This window comes from Tenrec ecaudatus, chromosome 1 (genome assembly GCF_050624435.1).
Source record: "Tenrec ecaudatus isolate mTenEca1 chromosome 1, mTenEca1.hap1, whole genome shotgun sequence".
NCBI classification, from domain to species: Eukaryota; Metazoa; Chordata; class Mammalia; order Afrosoricida; family Tenrecidae; genus Tenrec; species Tenrec ecaudatus.
The window spans coordinates 32464293-32490726 of record NC_134530.1 but is presented as its reverse complement, the minus strand read 5'-3'; the positions used below and the strand labels follow the sequence as shown (position 1 = coordinate 32490726).

General features: G+C 40.6%; 1 protein-coding gene across 5 annotated transcripts in view; it reads left to right on the top strand.

Moving 5' to 3' along the window:
* Positions 1-26434, top strand: part of RERE (arginine-glutamic acid dipeptide repeats) — a 535168-nt gene that overhangs the window by 357905 nt on the left and 150829 nt on the right. For all 5 annotated transcript variants that reach the window (XM_075550652.1, XM_075550645.1, XM_075550656.1 and 2 more), the window contains 3 exons: positions 6659-6707; positions 14571-14695; positions 16027-16126. In XM_075550652.1, the coding sequence (XP_075406767.1) occupies positions 6659-6707; positions 14571-14695; positions 16027-16126 (274 nt within the window). The remainder of the gene's footprint in view (positions 1-6658; positions 6708-14570; positions 14696-16026; positions 16127-26434) is intronic.

The window sequence follows — 26434 nt, the reverse complement described above, 5'->3', positions numbered from 1 at the left end:
GTCAGAATTGTCCTGGCCGCAGTTTGATTGTGAATGCGACCAGTGTATGTTGCAGAGACTGGAGTGATTTGGTAACCAGTCTTTTGAGAGTTCTGGAATAATATATACCTTCTGAAAAGAGCTTAAAAGCTCAAAGGTAGCACAGGTAGCAATAGAAAAACTATGGCTGGAACTTTCTGAGGTGATCTATTTTGGCCAGAGTTCAGCGGTTCTTAACCTAGAGGTTGAATGACCCTTTCACAGGGGTGGCCTGATTCATAACAGTAGCAAAATTTCAGTTACGAAGTAGCAACGAAAATAAATTGATGGGGGAGGAGGTTGTCACCACCACATGAGGAACTGTATTGAAGGGTCACTGCCTGCTTTAGGAAGGTTGAGAACCCCTGGGCTAGACCTATTTATAGTTAGGAAAGCATTTTGAAATAAACACGAGCATTTAACAGTTTTTTGCTCATGGCTAGTTCTCTAACAGAAAGGGGCAAATTGGAAGGAAAAGGGTGGTAGCCCTGCTTGTTTTTAAGGAAGCTCTGATTATTAAAGTAGTCTTCCCTGGCCAGCTGAAATCTTTGCCACTGCTTCTAACTTCTACATAAACCTTCTAGGAAAATCCATCTCTATCTAGCTTCTTTTTTTTTTTTAATTTGAACATGCCATTTCCTTCCTAAAAGAATAAAGATGACTTGCATATTAAATTCAGTACTTTGAACCTGTTTGTTTTTATTGCCGCTTAACAAGTCTCTCTCTGCTTTCTCTGGGCTGCTGTAACTGTCATCCCTGTGTCTCTTTAGAACAGAACCACTCAGGGAACACTTCCTTCCCAAACCTCCTAATTTTCATCCCTCCCTTAGCATTTACTGCTGTTTCCCCTGCAGTGTTCTGTGTTTGCCCAGGTAATATTGGATCTGTTCTTTGGTTTGGGTGTTTGGGGATGGTGCTATAAGGCCTGTAGATTGCATATTGTCATTCTTTTTGCTTGTTTTTGTCTTTCTCTTTCTCACATTTACTGCCCACTGTTGATAAAACAGGACTCTTCATGAGAGAAAAAAAGCTGAATTTAAAAGAACAAAGTACGGAAACCAAGGACCCTAAAAAACTAATACATATACCAAAATTCGCTTTCACAGGTTCATATGTGACAGGAATATTGGCGTCATGGGGGAATAGCAATAGACTGTGTCCCTCTGAGCCTTCTGTTACTTGAATGTGTTCTCCAGTTCAGGTCAGGTCAGCAGATAATTAATTACAAGCTGCAACTGTTGAAATTTCAGAGGTGACCATGAGATACAAAAAAAGACTGTTGTCACTTGGCATGGAAAGGACTTTGATTCATAACTATAGGGAAGGGGAAGACATTGGAATGGCATAGACCAGAATGGGATGACTTTTCCCTGGTGGGCTCATTCCCTTACCTGCTATGCCTCTGTTTAAGTTAACTTTCCTGATGAGCTCTTTTGACTATCCTCCATAAAGGTTTTAAAAATACTTTATTATTCGCCTTTTATTTGACTCTTTGACATCTTTATCTGCTGACTTATTGCTTGTTTCTGTGGTGTCTCTGCCCTCACAGTTTGAATGTAAGTTCCAAAAAGACATGGACATTGTTTTGTTTATTAGTTCACAATGCCTAGAAAAAATCTTGGCTAATGTTATTGTTGCCATATGTCAATCAATTGATTCTGACTCATAGTGACCCTATAGGACAGGGTAGACCTGCTCTATATGGTTCACTAGCTGTAATATTAAGAAACTTCATAGGGGGAAAAAGACTCATGGAAAAATGAAATAAAAAGATAATAAATTTTTTCTTTTTAAATCATTTTATTAGGGGTTCATACAACCCTTACTACAATCCATGAACACATCAATTGTGTAAAGGCACATTTGTACATTCATCGCCCTCATCATTCTCAAAACATTTGCTCTCCACTTAAGCCCTTGGCATCAGCTCCTCATTTTTCCTCTCTCTCCCCGCTCTCCCCTCCCTCATGAACCCTTGATGGTTTATAAATTAATATTTTGTCATAGCTTGCCCTGTCCAACATCTCTCTTCACCCACTTTTCTGTTGTCCATTCCCCCAGGGAGGAGGTCACATGTAGATCCTTGTAATCTGTTCCCCCTTTCCAACCTACTCTTCCTTTACATTCCTAGTATTGCCACCACTGTCACCAGTGGTCCTGAAGGGATCATCCACCCTGGATTCCCTGTGTTTCCAGTTCCCATCTGTACCAGTGTACATCCTCTGGTCTAGCCAGATTTGTAAAGTAGAATTGGGATCATGATAGGGGGTGGGGGGAAGATCCAGGAACCAGAGTAAAGTTGTATGTTTTATGTTACACTGCACCCTGACTGGCTCGTCTCCTCCCCGAGACCCTTCAGTAGGGGGATGTCCAATTGCCTACAGATGGGCTTTGGGACCCCACCCCGCACTCCCCCCCCCCCGCCAATTAACAATGATACGATTTTTTTGTTCTTTGATGCCTGATACCTGATCCCTTCGACACCTCGTGATCATGCAGGCTGGTGTGCTTCTTCCATGTGGGCTTGGTTGCTTCTGAGCTAGATGGCCACTTATTTACCCTCAAGCCTTTAAGACCCCAGATGCTATCTATATCTTTTGATAGCCGGGCACCATTAGCTTTCTTCACATTTGCTTATTCACGTGCTTTGTCTTCAGTGATTGTGTCGGTAAGTTGAGCATCATGGAATGCCAGTTTAATAGAAGAAAGTATTCTTGCATTGAGGAAGTACTTGAGTGGCGGCCCATTATTGATCTGCTACCTTAATAGTAAACATATATATATATATATATATATATATATATATGCACATAGATCTATTTCCCCATCCTCATATATAAATATATTTATATACGTACATGCCATTATTTAGACCTCTATAAATGCCCTTTGCCTCCTAGCTCTTTCCTCTTGTCCCACTATAATTTTCAGCCTGCATTTGGGTTTTTGTAATTCTTCTTGGTTACATTACCCTTGGTCACGCCCTACCAGGCTTCCTACATTCTCCTCACCACTGATTTGGATCACTTGTTGTTCCCTTGTCCCTGGGTTTGTTAACACCATTTCCTTCCCCCCACCGCCCCCTATCCCATGTCCCCGTGGAACTGTTGCTCCCATTGTTTTCTCCTTCAGATTGTTCATCCAGCCTATTTTATTTAGACAGACCTGCTGAGATAATAACATACACAAAAACAAGACAGAGCAAAACCAAGCAACAAAATAAAACAAAACAACAAGCCAATTACAAAAAGCAAAAACAAAATACAACAACAAGAAAGAAAAGCTTGCGAAGAATGCTGAGGGTGCCTGGCTATCAAAAAAGATAGTGTCTGGGGTCTTAAAGGCTTGAACGTAAATAAGCGGCCATCTAGCTCAGAAGCAACAAAGCCCACATGGAAGAAGCACACCAGCCTGTGCGATCACGAGGTGTCAAAGGGATCAGGTATAAGGCATCATAAAAAGATTCTTTTAAAAAATCTTACCATAGTGAATGAAAGAGGAAGTGCAGAGTAGAGACTCAAAGCCCATTTGTCGGCCACTGGAGATCCCCTCACAGAGGGGTCTAGCACCGATGAAGAATACAGCTTTCCTCTGGTCCCTAAATGCTTCCTCCCTCCCCCCCGCCCCCCCCCCCCACACACACACACACTACCATGATCCAAATTCTACCTTGCCGGTCTGGATGGAGCAGAGGTTGTACACTGGTGCATATGGGAGCTGGAGGCACAGGGAATCCAGGATGGATGATACCTTCAGGACCAGGGGTGTAAGGGGCGATACTGGGAGAGTAGAGGGTGAGTGGGTTGGAAAGGGGGAACCGATTACAAGGATCTACATGTGACATCCTCCCTGGACATTGGAAAAGGGGCTGAAAGGAGATGCCAGATAGGGCAAGATATGACAAAGTAATAATATTTAAATTATCAAGGGCTCATGAGGGAGGGGGCAGCTGGGGAGGGAGGGGAAAAAAGAGGACCTGATGCAAAGGGCTTAAGTGGAGAGCAAATGCTTCGAAAATGATTAGGGCAAAGAATGTGCGGCTGTGCTTTATACAATTGATGTATGTATATATATGGATTGTGATAAGAGTTGTATGAGCCCCTAATAAAATGTTAAAAAAGAAAGAAAGAAAGAAAGAAAAGCTTGTAGTTAGTTCAAGGACTGTTTTTGGCCTACAGGAGTATTTTCTAGTGGAGTCTGTTCGGGTGCCAAGTCCTGGCCCCAAAATCTATTTTTGGTTTTCCCTGGGGACTTCATTGTTCTTTTTTCCTTGTTGTTCTATCCCATGCCCTTAGTGTTTTGCCTTGGTGTGGTGGGATCAGATTGAGTGGAATTTTTACACTGTGTCTCTAGTGTTGTCCCCTGTAGGGCGATGGGTCAGTGAGGGATGTTGTGTCTCATAGTGGGGCCAGCCAAGTGATTGTCTCTGTGGATTGGCTGCTCTCAGTGGGAATATCATCCTCAAGGCTTGGTGGGCCAAGATGTGCTCAACTCTCTCTTCCTCCCCTTTCATTTGCTCCCATGTGCTCTGATCAGACATGTCCCTCTCCCTGAGCTGCTGCTTCAGTGCTGTCCTCTGAAATAAATTCTTCTGAGGGGAAGGGCGGGTGTCCACGTAGTTGGGATTGGGGCCAGTCCCTCAGACATCTCCACTAGTTCCCTACTCCATGCCGGCATGTTGCATTCACATCTTGGAGCACTGGGTTGAAGTCTTGGCCCTCTTTCCCTGTGGAGATATAAACTGTACCCTCCCCTTGGGTGGTTTAGTGCCCTGTGCCCCTACTACCCATTTTTTTCCCTTTCCCTCCCTCCTTTTTAGTTGGCTACCATATGTATCCCTGGATTTGGTCTGGCCCATGCCATACTACCTGGTCCTCCCCCCAGGAATGATTGTATACAGTAACTTTTTCCCTATGCCCCTTTTGCATTTATTCTTTTTTTTTTTTTTGCATTCATTCTTTTTTAAAGCTTTCCTTAGCGGACTCATGTTGTACTTGTCCGTTTGTGCTTGGCTTAATTCACTTAGCTTGATTTCCCTCAGTTCTTCCCATGCAGTGATGTGCTTCATGTGTTCATTACTGCTTTTTAAAATGGGTAGTAACAATGGGCATGTATGTACCACAGTTTTTTAATATATTCATCAGTTGTTGGAAATTTGGGTTGTTTCCAACTCCTTGCCAATTGTGAACTGTGTCACAATGAACATTGGAGCACAGATGTCTGGCCTTGGTTTGTTTCTTGCCTCTTCTGGGTATATGCCCAGTAGGGGGATTGCTGGGTCGTATGGTAACTCGATTTCCATCTGTTTTAGGTATCGCCAGATCGATTTCCATAGTGGCTGTACATACTTACAGGTCTACCAGCAGTGGATGAGAGTTCCTGTCTCCCCACAGCCCCTCCAACACTTGTTGCTTTCTGATTTTTTGAATTGGGCTATTTTTGAGGGTGTTAGGTGGTACCTCATTGTTGTTTTAATTTGCATTTCTCTTATGGCTAAAGATTGGGAACACTTCCTCATATGTTTATTGGCTGTTTGGATTTCTGCCCCTGTGAAACTTCTGTTCAGGTCCTTTGTCCACCTCCTCAGTGGGTAATTTTTTCTTTTGGGAAGCTAGCAGAGTGTTGTAGATTTTAGGACTAAGGCCTTGGTTTGATGTGTCATTGCTAAAGATGTTTTCCCAGTCCGTGGAATCTCTTACTACTCTCTTGGTGACGTCTTCGATATACACAGGTGTTTTATCTTCATTATATCCCATTTATCAATTTGTGCCTCCTCTATGTTTGTGTCCTTCCCTTTTTCTCAGTCTCTGTATTCCCTGTGCCAAAGTTCTCAAGTTGATCCCAATTCCCTCATTGATGGCCCTAATAGTTTGGGGGCTAATTAAATTTTTCTACAAACTTCTTTAACCCTTGAATTTATGGTTCCCATGGAGCTACTAGTGAGTTTGAACCACTAATCTTTTGGTTAACATCTGAGCACTTAGCCATTGTACCACTAGGACTCCATCCTGACTTGTAGTAGGTACTTAATAAATTAGTTGAATGAATGAGTGAGTAAATGATAGAATGCATGACCTAGAAACTTTACGTTTATCCCACTGATATCAAATAGCACATCTTGAAATGTTTTGAAAGAAGAAACATCTTTCTGGGATTATACTGGAGAAAAAGGTACAACTCACTGAGGCTGAAGTAGTGATGATGTAGGAAGGTGTTCAAGATACAATCTGTATAATCAGGTTTTTAGAGGTAAATTATTTTAGATATATGTTTTGGGGAGCTGGGTACTATATGTACTATGTGTGCCAATTTAGAAATATGGAAGTTATTAATTCTGAGTTTCCCATTTTTATGAAGTGAATTCTTTTCCTAGAAGAATGTATGAATGCTTATGTCAAAAAAGGAATGTTTACTGAGGCAAAGCCCTGGGGGAGTGCAGCAGAATTGCATGGAGCCACAAAGTCCCCAGGGAATGCTGAAGGTGGACTTTGGGGCCAGGGCATAGTGCCCCAACAGACTGTACAGGAAAACACTCCTAAAGGCCAACAAACTATCCTTGAACTAACTACCCCCCCCCAAAAAAAAAAGAATCTTCATGTCAAAACTCTATTTGCTAACTTCATCTACTCTTTTATAACAGGAGGCTGAACAGTACCCAGGGAGAAATTCGTGTTGGCCCTAGTCATCAGGTAAAGGAAATTTTAGTAGCTTTTTAAAACTAAGTTTTCATTTCTTATTATTCTGCCAAACTCTATTATATAGAGCAGCATCTTCAAATTGTTGCCATTGTGTACATTGTTTTAGGGAATTTAATTTAAATATAGAGGGTTGTTGTCTTTTTGTCCTCTCTTAAGGTTACCGCATGCATTTATTTTTTAAAAACTTAGAAAATCCTTCAGAAGTGTCTACATGGTTAAGGTACCATGTATACTCATGTATAAGCCAAGTTTTTCGAGCATATTTTTAATGCAGTTTTTTGTGATAAAATTGGGTGCATTGGCTGATAGTCGGGTCGGTTTACACTCTAGTATATACAGTGTTTTTTTTATTGGAAGCCTGTTCTCAGGACCTGTGCCCTCTTATGTTAGAAGGCTTTGTGTTATCCTTCTCTTCTTAGGAGCAAAGAGAATTTTCTCACAAGGTCCCAAGAGTGTGTACACATTTCTGCCATGGATGGGTCATGTGTTTATTTCTAAATCATGTGTTTATTTCTAAAGGATTTAGGTTTTGCATGCCTGACATGGACTATTATTGGAGTTGGAATGGATGTTGAGTTATTGGCCACTGTGACCATCATGGACATAAGAGTTGATATAGCAGGCAATTCCATAGAGTGACAACACAATTTTAGTAGTCTGTCTCATTATACATTTCTTTGTCCATAGTTTTGAGCGCTTATGCAAGATGTGTCTGTTAAGTTCTCTGTTTTCTTTTCTTTCTTTTGTTTAAAACAATTTATTAGGGGCTCACACAACTCTTATCACAGTCTATACATACACATACATCAATTGTATAAAGCACATCTGTACATTCTCTGCCCTAATCATTTTCTTTTTTTCTCTCCTCTTTTCTTTTTTTACATTTTACTAGGGACTCATACAACTCTTATCACAATCCATACATATACATACATCAATTGTATAGAGCACATCCATACATTCCCTGCCCCAATCATTCTCAAAGCATTTGCTCTCCACTTAAGCCCTTTGCATCAGGTCCTCTTTTTTTTTCCCCTCCCTCCAAGTTCTCTGTTTTCATTCACTTACAAAACATGGTATGTGGTTAAAATATGTATAACAAATCTTTTATAATTTTAGCCACACCCAAATGTATGATTCAGTGGCACTAATTATTTCATCAGGTTTTGTGATTATCACCATTGTCTATTTCTAGATGTTTTTCATCACCCTAAGTAGAAACTCATTACCCCTTAAGTCATACCTTCCTAAGTCCACTCCTCACAGCCTCTGGTGTAACTACTTTTGCCTCTATGCATTTGCCTATTATTGTAGGCATTTCACACATGGGGGGTCATACAATATTTACCCTTCTGTCTCTGAGCATATCTTTTATCCACATTATAACATGTATCAGAACTTTGTTTTTCTGCATGGTTAAGTACTATTTCATTATATGGATAATACAACATTTTGTGTATCCATTCATCTTTTGATGTGCGTTTGGGTTATGTCCACTTTTTGCCTGTTGTAAATAATATGAACATTCATGTACAAGCATCTGTTTTGAATTCATTTGGATATATACCCAGGAGTGAAATATTTGGGTGGCTTTAACTAGTGAGAAAGAACTTTAGAAATGAGTAGATATTAAAACTCAGCTACTAGAACCATCAAGAGCATTTTTAGAAGACAACTTTTTATTTCAGGACTTGGATTATAATTCATACTGGGGGAAAAAATTGTGAGGACATGCCCCTGGTGCCTCCTTGCTCATGTACACTCTTTTCTGGTGTGGCCTATTAAAGGACTTGACTGCTACCTGAGGACTGTGTCATTTACCTTGCCTCTTCATTTCTTGAACCTAGACAGTTTAATCTAGAGATTCAATGAATTCTTACTTGGTCTTTCCCCTGACAAGGCTGCTTCATAGATGGTGTTTATGCTTCCAACAGGAGATAAGTTTGTTTCACTTTATCATGCTTAACATTATTGACATGGTTAGGTTGGCAGTATACAAAACTGAAGGATGACCACATCATATTGTAAGATGGAAGATGCCCTTTATGTTATTGTTACATAACAAATCAAATTAACAATAACTTGTGGGCGAAAGGCCAGCCCCCACAACTAATCGCCAGTTTGACAGGTGCAATTGTACGGTTAAAATATATATAAGGATTATAGTAAAGTTAGAGAGAGCATAAGAGATAGAAGAGAGATCTAAATAATGGAGACTTTAAAGCACTAGGTTTTAAACCAGTATAAGAGTTCATTGTTATGTAAATGTTGGCTCCCAGCTCCCAGAGAATCTAGAGAGCTGACTAATTGTGAGAACTTGGATGATTTCAATGACTGACTCTGGATGATTTCTGGATGATGTGAATGACTCTGGATGATTTGAGCGACTGACAAAATTCTTAATAAATTTGTCCAGCTGTTCTTAAAGTAACTTAACCAAGCAGACATTTTTTCTCTTTAAGTTTACCAATAAGGTTCCAGGCTCAATTAAGCCATATTGCTGCTCTTCAGGCATATTACACTGTATGCTTTTACCCTTTTGCAATATTTTGTCATGGTTAAGTAAACTTATTCCTTCCATGCTAGATTTAGAGGAAGTTAATGGGTGAGTCTTAGGCCCTTGTGAATGCCCTGAAGAAATGACCCAATATCCAGATCTGAAAAATCTTTTCCCATCAATTTCTAATTCCATTTAGGGGTGCTATTTTTATCCCCATAACAGCATTCCAAAAGACCCCCGGTTTTAAAGGGTGTCAGACATCCCAAGTATTCTTTCCTGATAGGTATAAATTTTTACTCTAGAAATGCAAGGAAACAAAAATTGACTTAAGCAATCTTCCTTTTTTAATAAATTATGCTATATCAGATTTTATCACTGCCTTAATTTCTCCTTTATAACCCTGATCAATAATTCCAGCAACAATCTGAGTACTTTGAGAATTTAGGTTGAACTTTCTTAATAAGCATCCCATATTTCCTTTAGGTAGGGGACCCCAATTGCAGCTCTTAATAATTTCTGATTTAATCACAGCTTTTGGCTTTTCCTCACAATTCTGATCAACTCCTGTATTGATTTGAATTCCTTGAGTACTTAGGTTCAATATTCCTGATAGAAACTACATTACTCTTTCAATAGGAGACTCCTGCTTTTTACCTTTTCGTGGTGAGTCACACTTAGGGCATTGAGAAGAGGAGCTGGGAGTTTATGAGTTTGGCTAGGTCTGGTCTCCTGCTGTGAGATTGGGGGATACCTGTGATTGCTGCCATTCAAAGATTCTTTTGCTGCATTAGGCAGAGGCTTTACCTTCTGAGCTCTGCTGGGCAGGGCTTAGATCAAGCTTTCTCTATTTTCCAGCCAGGAAGCCTTTGCTAGAGGCCATCCTGTACTGTTGAATCGTGAATGACATTGACTCACCCAATGAGTTCCCTTCCTACAGAGGGGCAAAGTTCATTCAGGTTCTTTTAAACCCAATCTCGATGTCCTTGGCTCATGCTCTAGACAAGCAGGCCACAGCATACTCTCGGTGGCCTGGCTGATTGGCTTGCGATGCCTACACTCTCTTGGAAGATGACCTGTCTTCCCACAACTACAGCACTTTCTTCTAGGTCTGGTGTAATTTGCCAAAGTAGCTGCCATGAGGTTGGCCTTGTATTCATCTGTCTCCCCATTCCTGCTTATTCTGAGATAATCTAACAGTGTGCCCTGTACCCTGTAGGGAACACTGTGAATTCCTTGTGTGGATGTTGCCCTTAATGCTGTCTGTTAATAACTCTTAACGGGATAGGACATTCTCAATTCTCAATCTCCTTCTGCAATCCCTCTTTCTACCCTTGAAAGTAAACGTGCTTTCCTGTACTTTGCCTCCTTGCTTCTATTTTCTGGGCTGGCCTTCTCCACCAGTGCCTCTAAAGCTCCACCTCCCAAACTTCATCTTCTAGGTTCACTCTCTTAGTTTGCATTGCTTTGGAGCTAATCTCTATTTCCAGCACTGGCTTGCTTGCTTGTTTCACAATCTCTAGTCTTCCTTACACTGAATTCCTGCAGGGGAGCAGATGCTTTTACTATGATGTCCCTTTCTGACTCTGGCTTAGTTTTCTCAGCTCTGCCTAAAATCTTCTCATCTGCCTGATACCCATTCTGCCTGCCTCTCACCAGATTTAAGTTTGGGTATCTTAGATGCTTCTTACTACTTTGCTGGTCTTGGGTTTTGTTTTTGTTTTGTTTTTTTGCTTTCTCTACCTTTGAAAGCAAGGGAGCTGCCTGGGATTTTTTAATAGCCTCACTTTGGATTTTGGAATTCTCTTCCTCTAGTGCTTTATCACCTTTAGACCTTTGGAGGCTGCAGTCCCCTGAGGGCATATAGACTTTGGCCACGAGGTTTGTTCTCTTCCTCCTGCAAAGGCACTAAGACCATCTTAACTTGAACCCACAGTGACCACGTCTCCATGGGGATACTCTCCCCGTCTCGGCATGCTTCAATGACTCCCCCTCATCCCCCAGGTCTCTAGATCAAAAGTTCCTTCCTCAGGAAACCATGGATTACATCTTTTTACTACTTTTAGAAAACTTTGCATCTTTTTCTTCTTTCACTTTTTCACCCTAGCTTTTCAGTAAGTGGCTGCGCATAGTACTATAAGTTTCAGGTTTACTTTTACCTTGCCCGATTGTCCTCTTTAAAATACTCATTCACTGTTTCCACTACTTATCTGCTAGTCCCCACACGGATCCTCACTTCATACAATTTTCCATTCACTCTACATTCCTGTGGGGCTGTACAATTGTTACATAGGGTGTAACTCAAAAGAGTACTTTTCCTGCTGCCACGTGGTGGGTGCCATATGTGGGGGGAAATGGCCTTTCCTCCACAACAACTGTTACACCCTGATAATCATGGACAGCCAAGTTAATGTTAGAGCTCTTGGGGGAGAGATGAGATATACCTCGGTCCTTGGTTCCACATGAGAAAGAATTCACACTGAAGCCTGGTTTGTGATAAAGTGAGTTTTATGAGTGTTAGAAGAAGTTTCAGGTTTACATATACACAGGGCCCCTTCCGGCTTGCGGCTTGCCTGGAAGCTGCTCAGAAAGTCACACGGTCACTCCGGGCTTCTGCCTTTTTCAATTATTCCATGGGGAAGAGTGTTGGACAACTCTGGTCTACCCCATTGGCTGAATTGAATTGACCTGACCTAGGTGGGCCAATCCAGGTGCAGTGCCCACCCAGGTGTGCCTCCCTTCCTGGCCTGAAGCCTGAACCTCTGAGCATGCGCAGTGTACCACTCCTGCTTGGCAAGTAGCTCAGACCTCTGAACATGCATAATGGACACCCTAGTCCCTAAGCTAAACTACCTAACATTAACATAAAAACTCAGCCATCACAGCCAGTGTTACTCTTCCTCATACCTCAGCATTCATTACTCTCAAACATTGAAGCACAAAATCTGTTAGATAGTAAATAAACTGAATATTATAAATGTAAAATGTTGGATAACTAGATAGTCACTAAAAGAAGAATTATGTGCTTTAGGGTTATTGAAGGTATAGACCACATAGGAAAGACAAGGTTCTTTATAGCTTTACCTGTTTCCCAAATACCAAAATCTGAAGTAATTGCCAGTAGTAATATCTAGAACAATGAGGTGCTTTTCTTTTGTCTGTTTGTTTTTAGGTGTTGATAATTCATTAATTTCTAAATGATTAACCATGTGTACTTATGTCTAAGCCGAGTTTTTCAGCACATTTTTAATGCAGTTTTTGTGGTAAAATTAGGTGCCTCGCCAATATTTGGGTCGGCATATACTCGGTTATATACGGTACCTTTTAATCCATTGAAATTTATTGATGCTTAAATCATCCCATTTTGGTGCTTCTACTTTTTCTGGCAGATCTTTTGTTGTTCTGGCATCATTTTTATGCCTCTTTTTGTATCTTCACTGCCCTAGATCTGCAGTTCAACTTTCAGGTGCGCTCATTTGTTTTAGTGGGAATTTAGAAGCTGGATTTTAGAGTATTCCTTGCTGCTGGCTGCTTTTTCTATTCTTTCTTGAGTCAGACTTGGGAAACATGCCTTTCTTTGTTTTCTTCAATGATAAATTGCATAGTGAGTTCATAATGGTTCTTTAATTCAAAATTTTATTTAACTATTCTGCTGATCTTTGTTCATTCAGATCTGTCTTTATCGTATGCTTCAAACCCCATTTTTAATGTCACTAACATAATTGCTCATTTGTTTTATCCATTATACATATACAGTAGCGCAGAATAATAACACAACACTGGTCCAAACAATATGAGAATCAAAAGGTTTTTTGTGTGTGCAACCACTTTGTCAAAGGTTTGTTCTTAATTGTTTTGGGCTTTGAATATTCCCCATTTAAGGCTAACTAGAATGGACTTTAAAGTTAATTGGAAAAAGTTCCCTAGAGAGGAATCAGTGGAATACATACACAGAACGTCTATATCCATTGTTTTTTTTACTGAATTTCAACATACAGTACAACAATAAGACAGAGTAAACCTACCTCATATAATTTTCAAGGCTGTACATTTTTCTTCCATCTGGTAGATTAGAATTGCTGATATTTCTTGGTTCGCAGATGAGCCCTTTAAGCATTGCATCACCAAGGAGCCTTAATACTCAACTTAATTTGTTGTTGTTGTTGTTGTCAAATAGATTTTGATACCCAGTGCTACTATTTTACAAAATAGAACTGTCCCATCCGGTTTCCATGACTTTGATCTTTACAGAAGCAAACTGTCACATATTTCTCAGAGCAGTAGTTGGTAGGTTTGAACTGCCAACCTTAAAGTGTTAGCCACCACACCTCATGGGCACCTTACTCAGTATTTGTTGTTGGTGTTAGGTGCCGTTGAGTTGGTTCTGACTCACAGCGGACCTCTGTACAACAGTGAACACTGCCCAGTCCAGTGCCATTCTTACAGTCCTTGTTCTACTCCACTGGTTTATCTTCTCTGTGCTGATGCCATCCACTTTCCACGTAGTGCAATGTTCGTACTTTCTGTATACTATTTACTCATTTGTGATATTTATTTATCAAGATAAAAATTTTTGAAACATTCCAGATAGTCCTTATTCCTTAACCGAAGCAACCCTATGTTTGATCATCAAAAGCTAATTCGACTACTTAATTTTAATTTCAGTACTCAAAGGCTGTTACCCCAAAGTGGTTTTTTTGATGGTGCACATAAGTCATATTTTTAATTAACTTTCTTGAAAGTAACATTCATGTATAGAGGAGTTTATTTAATTTTTCAGCAAATAATTTTAGGTAATAGGCTCCCTAACTTACTTGGCCTACTGACCTCTTTTCAGGGGGAAAAAGGTTAAGGGCCCCCTGGTAATTAAAAACAATTTGTACTGTATAACCCAAAATTCAAGATAAGGTATAGGTATATGCTTTTGCAGGCACCCTCCCTCCCCCCCACACACACACACACCCACCCTGAATGATTCCAGCATCCCCCTAGGGAGCAATATCACCCACTTTGGGAAACACTGTCTTAGATGAAGATTCATTATTTGCATGTTTCTTTGCTAACTTTATTCTGTTGGAAATGTGTATTTTTTTTCTTTATCAAAGAAATACGATGTCCTGAGACTTTTGGATTTTGAATTATTTATGCACATATGCTGTGTTTTACTTTGACACGGCTTGCTCCTCATTGTGTAGAGATTAAGTAGTGTACTGTGCAGTTTTCTCTGGTGGAGTGATCCTCATAGTGTCAGGACAGGTGAAAACAAGTCATGGTTTATTCTGTTATTTCTCTGCTGCCTAAAGATTCTCAGCTCTTTCTGCATGCCTTGTTGTGACTTCTTCATCCATGTCTTACAGGCCAAACTTCCAGATTTGCAGCCGTTTCCTTCTCCAGATGGTGACGCTGTGACCCAGCATGAGGAACTGGTTTGGATGCCCGGTGTGAATGACTGTGACCTCCTTATGTACTTGAGGGCAGCAAGGTAAAGGGGATCTGCTCTCTTACTTTCTGGATTAGGTCAGCTGCATTGATTCATAGGCAATAAGCTTTCTCTTTTCTCCTGAAAATTATGTACACATTGGGCATTTTCTGGTATTAAATTGTGTTAACACCCTTTCCAACCAGACACCTGGTCCTTCTTACCAGAGAAAAAATTTTCACTGTGATTAATTCACTTTTTTCCATTGTTAATTCTTATTGACATTTATTTGGAAATCTTCATCAGAATAAACACATCTTAAAGCTATGAATGCAATTATCACCACCATCTCCAATCCAGTTGAGTAATTGGATCACTCAGTCTACCTTAAAATTCCATTACAGATTGCATGTCATTGCCATACTCTGAGACTATTTTCTGTAGTGCTTGACCGAACATGACATTTTTATGGCTTATCTATCAGAGAACATATATCTGTGATTACACTGTGGAATGTACTTGCTCACATATAAATGCCTAATCTACAAAAGAGAAGTTTAAATCTATTCATAATACCCAGAACAGCAGAGACTTTTGCTCTGAAATAATTTCTGAGAATAACTTGCCATGCACTCTCAACCATGTACACCAAGTGACTCCGTCAAATCAGAACTTTAAGCGTCATGTTTGGGCTGAAGCCATTCTCCTGTCTCCAGTACCATACCTGATGACACACAGTAGGATAAGGGTGTTTCAGGAATGAGAAACGTTCGCTTTTCACCCTTGATTCATCTGAAGATAATAGATGCATTATGGGAGAAGAATTAAGTTGGGTTTCAGAGAATTTCATTACATAAATTTATGGAACTTTTCTTCCCAAAGATTGTAATTTACATTACTGTTGTTGCAATTAGATGTAGATTACTCACCTGTTGAAAACTAAAATCTTATTACTAATAAAGCATATGAAGAAAACACAAAGAGACCTGACTAAAAGTGATCTTTCTCCTTCTGCATGGGTTACCTGAGAAGAATTATTGTTTTTAATTTTTGCCCAAACAAAAAACTCATATCTCAACAATGCTGACTCACAGTTACCTTACTGGACAGGGTAGAAATATCCCTGTGAGTTTCTGAGCCCGTAACTCTTTAAAGGAGTAGAAATCCCTTTCTCCCATGGAGCGGCTGGTGGCTTTGAATTGCCAGCCAATCTTTCCGATCAGAGCCCAATTCGTAACTACTATATTACCTGTGTTCTTTTTGCAAAAGAAGAGACAGAATTAAAAATCTGCTTATCACATATGTGGTAATGGAATTTGAGCAGGATTACAACTGTGCTCTGGAAGTAGAGGGTAAAAGCCTCTGCATTGATGTGTTTCTCTCCGTCCCTGAAGGAGCATGGCAGCATTTGCAGGGATGTGTGATGGAGGTTCCACAGAAGATGGCTGTGTTGCAGCATCTCGAGATGACACCACTTTGAATGCACTGAACACAGTAAGTCTCTTGCCATCAGCCTGAAAAAAGTTCCTTTTATCCTGTGATGGCTGTAGGTATGTGTGGGGGAAGCCAACCTCCACAACTAATCATGGGTTCAATGAACAGTGATAATAAGTAAAGATTATAGTAAAGTGATAGAGTAATAGGGAGAGATGGGAGAGTGAAATAAAAGGAGTTGGACACATTTCATAGTAGCATGCTCACCTCCTAGATGGCCATGATCTCAACAGCCAGGTCCACGCACAGTGTGGGCAGAGAGGGCAGGAGAGAGAGGAGAGAATGATTTATTGCTAACCAAGACATATATTTTTGGTGGCGTACATGCCCCCTAATTACAGGTAAAGACATACATCACAGGAAAGGGTTGTACAGTAGGCATACACATCACAGGAAGGGTATGAGGTAGAGGTATACACAGAATAGGAAGGGGAGGGACTAGGGGGTGTACACGTGACAAGAAGGGCAGCCCCTAGACTCAACATGCCAGGCTAACTGTGGTCACCCTTGAGTAGGCTTGAGCTCTCCTTCAGGGAAACAATCTACTACTCTCCTTATCAGAAGGGAGTGGGCCCTACTTAGGATGGACAGACTATACAGTCTGGTTGTTCTCCGTGACTGATAATCTTTAGGGAGAATACCTCTGACCTACTTGCCTTGATCTCCAAGTGTATAGTTATTTACCAAGCAGCTAAGTTTAGCATATATTTCGGGGAGACAGCACATGTGGTGATATGTAATGAATAGCATATGTGAAGTAGGCTGGAATCGTAGGAGTGAGTACCATAAACAATGGTGCTAGCCTGAAAGATGGGCTGTATCCTTTGTCATAGAGCTCCCTGACCTCAGTCCAGTGATGTGGCACCTCATGGTTCATTTCCTAATCTGTATGGATTACAGGATTGTCATGAGTTTTAAATAAGGTCCTAATAATAGTGGTGAACATTTATTGAGATCTCGCGAGCCTGAATACTGTGCACAGATGATCTTATTTAATCCTCTCAATAATCCTATGAAGTAGGATCTATTATCATCACCATTTTAGAGATAAAGAAATTAAATTTAGTGAGTTTAAGTCACAATCCAAGGTCATACACATAAGATTAAAATCCAGTGGCCATGTGTTTAACCTTCTCTATGTTGTCTGAGACTAGGTGTCTGAAAGCCCATGGAGGAACAAGAATATAGGCTAGAGTCTTTTGAACAAATCTGTTTTTTATAAATTTGACATTGGAACTGTGTAAACTTTTCACATAATTATAAAAACATTAGGGATAAAAAACAGTCTCTATTAAAAGCAAAACCCAAATAGAACAAGTGAAGCTAACTTGATTGAACTTGTTGCTTAACATGCCACCATAATTACTCATTTATGTGAATCCCATAACACATAGCAGCTCAGTATAGCAACACTCACTACTACACACAATATTACTGAGACCACTATTTTCCCCCTGATATTTATTTTTGGAATTAGAATTTATTTCGAAAGACTGCATAGGATCACATATGTATTCTGAAGTTATATAAAATAATTTCTCTTTAGATGGTTGTTATGTTAAATCATCAGTCTAAAGAAATAAAGTATAGTAAGGAGTCCATTTCTGATCATTTATTGTAGATTTTGAATGTTTTATATCTTAATAGCTTTTGAGCCTCCAAGACAGTAACTGTTTTTGATGCTTAAGTAAATTCATTTAAATATCCTACCTTTTCGTGAGAGATCAGTATAGTTAGAAGGTACTTTGGAAATTATTTATTTCAATCTCATTAAGTAGATAAGAATCTACTTCTACCACTCAGAAAGGCCCCAATGACTGTTGAATGCCAGCAAATAAGCCTCCCTTGTTATGTATTGAGCTGGGTGTTAACCACAAGGCCAGCAGTTCAAAACAACCAGAGGTCCCCAGGAGAGAGAGGAGAATTTCTGCTCCTGTGAAAATGTAGTCTCAGAAACCACAGGGCAATTCTGCTGACCTGTAAGGGTCACTGATTGGATCAGAATCAATTTAATAGCAGAGAGTTTGAGTTTTTGAGTTTCTCCTGCCTAGCTTATCTTTTAAGAAATGTACAGAGATCTGAAAGGTAGTGACAGAAGTGTGAACTAGCTTTCATTCGAGGTTTTTATATTCAAGTATTACAAATAAGATCTACTTTCATGATATTTCTATTAGTTAAATTTTGAAGAGGGAAGATTTTACCCTATTTCATTTTCATTTTTGTCACTTTCCTAAAGGTATATGACTTATTTCCCTTATTTTTTAAATCGTTTTATTAGGGACTCATACAACTCTTATCACAATCTGTACATAAACACCCATTGTATAAAGCACATTTTACATTCATTGCCCTCATCATCCTCAAATCATTTGCTCCCCACCTAAGCCCCTGGCATCAACTCCTCATTTTTCCCCTCCCTCCCCGCTCCCCTCTCCCTCATGAACACTTGATAATTTATAAATTATTGTTTTGTCATATCTTGCTCTGTCTGACGTCTCCCTTCAGCCATTTTTCTGTTGCCCATCCCCCAGGGAGGAGGTCACATGTAGATCCTTGTAATCAGTTCCCCCTTTCCAACTAGCCCTCCCTCCACCCTTCCAATATTGCCACTCACACCACTGGCCCTGAAGGGATCATCCACCCTGGATTCCCTGTGTTTCTAGTTCCTATCTATACCAGTGTACATCCTCTGGTCTAGCCAGATTTGTAAGGTAGAATTGGGATCATGATAATGGGGGCGGGAGGAAGCATTTAGGAACTAGAGGAAAGTTGTATTTTTTATCGTTGCTACATTTTACCCTGACTGGCTCGTCTCCTCCCTGAGACCCTTCTGTAATGGAATGTCCAGTGGCCTACAAATAGGCTTTGACTCTCCACTCCACACTCCCCACTTCATTCACTGTGATAAGATTTTTTGTTCTGATGATGCCTGATACCTGACAGCTGAGCACCATCAGCTTTCTTCGCCACATTTGCTTATGCACCCATTTGTCTTCAGTGATTGTATCAGGGAGGTGACATACAATGATAGTATTTTTTTTTTTGTTCTTGGATACCTGATAAGTGATCCCTTTGGTACCTCATGATCACACAAGCTGGTGTGCTTCTTCCCTGTGGGTTTTGTTGCTTCTGCGCCAGATGGCCACTTGTTTATCTTCAAGCCTTTAAGACTCCAGACACTGTATCTTTTGATAGCTGGGCACATCCGCTTTCTTCACCACATTTGCTTATTCACCCGCTTTGTCTCCAGTGGTTGTGTCCGGAAGGTGAGCATCATAGAATGCCAATCTAATAGACAAAAGTATTCTTGCATTGAGGGAGTAATTGAGTGGGGAGGTCCAATGTCCTTCTGCTACCTTAATACTAAACTTATACATATATGCACATCGATCTATCTCCCCATCCTCATATAGAAATATATTTGCATATGTACATACCTTTGTTTAGACCTCTGTAAATGCACTTTGCCTCCTAGTTCTTTCCTCTATTTCCTTTGACTTTCCTCTTGTCCTGCTATCATACTCAGTCTTCATTTGGGTTTCAGTAATTCCTCTTGATTACATTACCCTTGATCACACCCTACCACACTTCCTACACACCCTCCTCGCCATCGATTTGGATTTGGATCACTTGTTGTTCCCTTGGCCCTGGGTTTGTTAGCACCACTAACTTTCCCCCCACCTCCCCCTGTCCTATGTTTCCCTGGAACTGTTGATCCCACTGTTTATCTCCTCCACATTATTCATCCAGCCTGTCTTATTTAGACAGACCTGTGGAGATAATAACATGCACAAAAACAAAACAGAGCAAAACCAAGCAACAATATACAGCAAAACTACTACAACAGCAAACCAATGACAAAAACAAAACATAACAAGAAAGAAAAGCTTGTAGTTAGTTAAAGGACTGTTTGTTGGCTTTTAGGAGTGTTTTCCAGTCCATTCTGTTGGGGGGGCACCACGCCCTGGCTCCAAAGCCCACCTTCAGCATTTCCTCAGGACCTCACCGCTCTGTTTCCTTGCTATTCTGTTGCACCTCTTTAGTGTTTTGCCTGGGTGTGACGGGATCAGATCGGGTGCAGTTCCCACACTGTGTCTCCAATGTTGCCCCTTGTAGGGCTATGGATCAGTGAGGGATGTCGTGCCTCATAATGGGGCCGGCCATGTGGTTCTCTCTGTGGGCTGGCTGCCCTAATCAGGAACATCTTCCTTTTTTTTTTCTTAACATCATCCTTATAATAACCTGGACTGTTTATACATCTGGTCTTTTGTGGCAAGTTTCTTGTGACGTTTTCTTTAGCATTGATGGAGGGCTGTGGGTTTTATGAGTTTTTATTTCTTTGAAGCTGCCTTCTGTCACTTGAAATTCAGCCTGCCTAGGCTGGCCCAAGATGTAGTACAGGTATATAAATCCTCTGAGGAGCGCTGCCTTGTGTAGCCCTTTTGGGGTGATTGGGAAAGTTTCGTGGGTGTCTGAACTTTGTGCTTCTCAGAAGTGTGACTCAAAAGAAGGTTTCAGTCTGACACTTAATGAAAAATAATGTGAGTGAAGAGAATTTTGTGAGAATTTTGTTTATTTTGACTTCATAGAACAATTGAGGATTTTAGTTGTGTTAGTTGTTGTTAGGTCCTGTGTTAGGCAGGGTTCTCTAGAAAACAAAACCAGGACACTTACGAATACATACTTATATATAGAAGAGTTTAGGTTTATTCATTGAGCACGAATATAACAGCTGTTAGTCCACACAACAGTCACAGGGGTCAGTTCAACTCACTTTCATGGAAGAGTTAATATACTAGAATGGAAGTCCTTCAACTTAGGTGGGCTGCTGGGTCCAAGGTCAAGGAAGCAGACCAGCTGAGTCTTCCCTCAGACAAGGCAGGCAGAGTCTGCCTGAAGGCAGTACACATCAGGGTGGGTCAGCAACAGTCAGTAGCTCTGGAGCTTAGCTAGGCAGGCCCTGATTGTATCTGAGGGATCTGGACCAGGATCCACCAGACTCAAGCTCAAGCAATGCATGCACCAGCAGTGTGGAGAAGCATGTCTTGAAAGAGCCTCAAGCTCTAGTTACATGATCCATGGGTTGGCTTGGTCCACAGGTAGCACACAGGCTGTGGCAGAGAACTAGCTAAAGCAGCATCACTGATCTGATCACTGGGGACAGGCCTTGCAGAGCAGCCTGCGACCTGATTAAACTCCACCCACACATTCTTATTGGCCTAGTTGGCATGATAAAGGTAACTGTCTTAGGTGCCATCAAGTCAGTTCTGACCCATGGTAACCCTATGCACAACAGAACAAAACATTGCCTGTCCCTACACGCTCCTCACAATTGTCCCTTATGCCTATGCTAAGTACATTAAAATCTGCGTGACCTCATCAAAGTATGTTGAACATCTTGTAAACAACAAAATCCACCCAGCCCATTGACACCAAGTGGATTCTACCTCTTAGTTACCCTACAGGGAACAGTAAAATGGCACCCCTCTTTTTTTAAATGGATAAGGGACCATCAAAAAGTTGGTGGAACAATTTTATTATTTTTCTATTCCATTTTTCTTTCTTTTTTCCGCTTTTCCTAATCCATTTTTCCATGAGTTTTTTAAAATCCTGATAATCTTTACAGGAGGAGATGAATAGCTTTCTTCTCCCATCAAGTACGTTATAGCCTTCTTAATCTTTCCGTTAGCAGCCACGCACTTGACCGCTGTACTACCAAGCCTCCTCAGCATCCTGGTGCCAAAATCAAATCCAAATCCACTGATGTTGAGTCATAGCCAAACCAGTTGCTGTAACGTTGACTCCTATGTCTGGTGACCCATGTGTTACAGAGTAGAGCTGCACTGGATTAGCTACTTTTTTGACTTTTCAGAAGTTGATCACCATGCCTTTCTTCCAAAGTGCCTTTGGGTTCAAACTGAGAAGCTTTAAGTTAGTAGACAAGGCTTTAACTGTGTCCTCCACACTGAAACTCCCACTTTCTCTTTAGGGTCTTGATAAATAGTACAGAATAAATATAAGTATGTTTAGACAGATGGTTCACTTCTTCAAAAGCATTTATTGTGCTTTAGCTAAAACTTTCCACTGCATATGAGTTTTCCAAGTTAGTAGTTTATACAGAAATTGTCCCATGACGTTGATTGTAATCACTGTAGTGTGTCAGTACTCATGTTGTCTTTCTGGATTCCCTGAAGTCCAGTCAGGATGCCCTCCTGTCTTCTTAGCTTTGGTTTGGGGCAAATGTGCACTTTTGGTCCTTATAGTTGATTATTTTGAGGAGCAGATTCTTCACGTTATTTCTTTTATAATCTTGTCTATTATTGAGCTGGGAGGTGGCCTCCTGGAGTTTCTTTTTTTTTAATCGTTTTATTAGGGACTAAAACTTTGAAAACAATCCATACATACATCAATTGTGCAAAGCACATCTGTCTATTCATTGCCCTCATCAATCTCAAAACATTTGCTCTCCACTTAAGTCCCTGGCATCAGCTCCTCATTTTTGCCCCTCCCTCCCCTCTCCTCCCTCCCAAGTGTCTTCAGTTTTAAGTCAGGTTTTCTCAAGGGCATTCTTCTGGGGGAAGGGAGGGATTCTTTAGTCGCTTTCTGATCAGTATGTCTGGTTTTTTATTTTTCACTTGGAATTTTTACACCGCGCACCCCCCCCCCTTCTTTTCTTTTTTAAATAACTTGAACTTTTTGGTGTGTTCTTGGTTACAGTGAGTATTCATAGTAGGTAGGCACTAATTTTTCTGGTCTCAAGTTAGAGGAGGTTGTGATTTATGTGGGTCATTAGTCCTTTGAACTAATGCTTCATTGAGTTTTTGTTTCTCTTCTTTCTTCTGCATTCCTGTTCCAGGTGAGAAGAGGCCAGTACTTGCTTCCCAGATGATTGCTGGCAAGCTTTTAAGACCTTAGACATTATTTTTATGAATTGTGTTTTGGCAATTGATCTAGACGTCCCCTGAGGCTGTGGTTCAATGCCTCCTTTTATTTTTTTCCACCCTTTATGGAGATTGTATTGTTACTTCTCTTTTTTAAAAATTTTATTGGGGGCTCTTACAGATCTTATAACAATCCATAAATCAATTGTATCAAGCACACTTGTACATATATTGCCATCAATGTTTTCAAAACATTTTCTATTTGAGCCCTTGCTGTCAGGTCCTTTTTCCCCCTCCCTCTCTTCCCCTCCCACCCTCGTGAATTCTTTACCAATTATATATTATTTTGTTATTTTTGTATCTTACACCATCCACTGTCTTCCTTCACCCCTGTTAGTGGTTCAATCTTGATGTCTGAATATGCCCCCATCTGTTCAATTACATATGATGGATTCACCTCAAAATCTGAATTTTTTTCAAAGCTGTGTATTTAATTTTTTTTTTTTTTTTTACAACACAACCTTATCACCTTCAAAGTACTCTCCATTACACTTAATGCCTAACGCCTTTGTCAACTCTATGATTCCATTCTTGGCAACATTTTTCTAACTCTTCTGTTTGGATGGCTGATAGTATCTCTCTCATTTTTTCTTCACCTCTTCTAAGTCAGCAAATCGCTGTTGTTTCACGTCCCTGCTCATTTGCAGGAAAAAAAAAGAAGTCACATGAAGTGAGATAAAATGAATAAGGTGTGTGGGACAAGAGAGGCCTGCTGGGTTTTGCCCCAAGCTGGCGCACTGTAATGGCTATATGAGTGGGCGCATTGTCACGGTGGGAAAACCAGTCCCCTGTCTACCACAATCAATAAGATGTCATCATGTAAGATCCACAAGCATTGTTCATGGAAGCAATAATTAGGAGTACAAATGACTTTCTGCATGGGGCACAAGACCTGTTTAAAGTCTTAAAGATGAAATATATCACTTTGTGCACTAAGATGTACCTGACCAAGCCATGGTATTTTCATTTTCCTCATATGCATATGGACATTGAATAATGGATAAGGTAAACTGAAGAAAAATAAATGCATTGGAAGTAAGGTGCTGCAGAAGGATATTAAAAGTATCTCACACTGCCAGAAGAGCAAACAAATCTGTCTCAGTAAAAATACAGCTAAAAATGCTCCTTAAACCAAGTATGGCGGGGAGATGGGGAGGGTGGGGGGGGGGGAGAGAACCTGATGCAAAGGGCTTAAGTGGAGAGCAAATGCTTTGAAAATGATTAGGGCAGGGAATGTACAGATGTGCTTTATACAATTGATATATGTATATGTATGGATTGTGATAAGAGTTGTCTGAGCCCCTAATAAAATGTTAAATAAATAAATAAATAAAATGAAATTAAAAAACACAAGAATGATGAGCCTTGGTCTCATGTACTGTGGACACGCTATCAGGAGAGACCAGTCCCTGGCAAAGGACATCATGCTTGTAAAGTTGGAGGACAGTGAGGCACAGGGTTAACAATGGGCTTGAACCTCACAATAATTGTGAGGGCAGTGCTGTGCTTTGTTGCACTTCGGGTCACCACATATAAGAATCAGCTCTGTGATGCCTACATGCAGCTAAGACTGCTATTGGGCATTTTGGCTAAGATCAAGTATAGAACAACTAATATCAGTGTGATTTTACTATTATCTTTAGGGTTAACTAAAATTAAAAGTTTCTGTAATTTTTATTGTTACTCTATATCTCTTACTATAATTTACAAATGATTTAGCTATCAGCACAAACTTCTGATACTGAAAATCTAAAAATGTCTTTAATAATGAAGTGATGTTCTATAACATCTGAGTACATTTGAGTTGTAAACTAATTTAACGAATGTCTTTGTCTAAGATCAGGCTTTTTAGATAACAAAATTGTCACATGACTGCTGTATTAATTAAGTATACTTGTTCATTAATTGATGCCAACCTACCAGGTTCCTAAGTTTTCCTTCATCAGCCTGTGCTCAGAGTCCGTGCAGCTCCAGGTACAGTCTGCTGCTCGTCCTAACTTGAATGGAGCACGGGGAGCATTTGCCCTGCAGCAGCACACATTGGCAAGATCCCTTGGGTCTTTGTTGGCTTGCTATTTGAGGTGGCTTGGGATAAGCCAATCCTGCCCTTGAAGCTTAAAGTTTTCTGAAGCCCTGCTCTCTACCCAGCCCTGCTTGCACGTGATAGCCTGTCATGTCACTCAGACCAGTTTTTGCTTTGGGAGGCCAGAAGTTTTTCCATATTTACTCACAGAGTCCTCAGATAACAATTCTGGACTGCCCCTCCCTTACCTTCCCTGCTGCCCTGCCTGCCTTCACCCCACCACAATATTTGCTGGGCTTTACATTCCATCTCACCACAGTGCCTTGAACCATTTGTTATGCAAACATTAAAAAAATTTTAATTTGTATGATTATTTTTAATATTTTATTAGGGGCTCATACAACTCTTACCACAGTCCATGCATACATCAGTTACGTAAAGCACATTTGTACATTCATTGCCCTCATCATTTTCAAAACATTTGCCCTCCACCCAAGCTCCTGGCATCAGCTCCTCATTTTTTTCACCTCTCTCCCCACTCCCCCCTCCCTTATGAACCCTTGATAATTTATAAAATATTATTTTGTCAGATCCTGCCCTGTCTGACATCTCCCTTCACCCACTTTTCTGTTGTCCGTCCAACAGGGAGGAGGTGACATGTAGATCCTTGTAATCAGTTCACCCTTTCCAACCCACCGTCCCTCCACCCTCCCAGTATCACCACTCACACCACTGGTCCTGAAGGGATCATCCTCCCTGTGTTTCCAGTTCTTATCTGTACCAGTATACATCCTCTGGTCCAGCTAGATTTGTAAGGTAGAATTGGGCTCATGATTAGGGGGATGGGGATTTGGGAACTAGAGGGAAATTGTATATTTCATTGTTGCTACATAGCACCCTGACTGGCTCATCTCCTCCCCGAGACCCTTCTGTAAGGGGATGGATGTCCAGTAGCCTACAAATGGGCTTTGGGCCTCCATTCCACATTCCCCCCCTCATTTATAATGATAGGATTTTTTGTTCTGATGATGCCCAATACCTGATCCCTTCAACACCTGGTTTTCACACAGGCTGGTGTACTTCTTCCACGCAGTCTTTGTTGCTTCTGAGCTAGATGGCTGCTTGTTTATCTTCAAGCCCTTTAAACCCCAGACGTTATATCTTTTGATATCTGGGCACCATCAGCTTTCTTCGCCACATTTGCTTATAGCATCCGTTTCTCTTCAGTAATTGTATCATGGACGTGAGCATACAATGATAGGATTTTTTGTTTTTTTAATGCCTGATAACTTATCCCTTTGGCGCCTGGTGAGCATGCAGGCTGGTGTGTCATCAGTGGTTGTG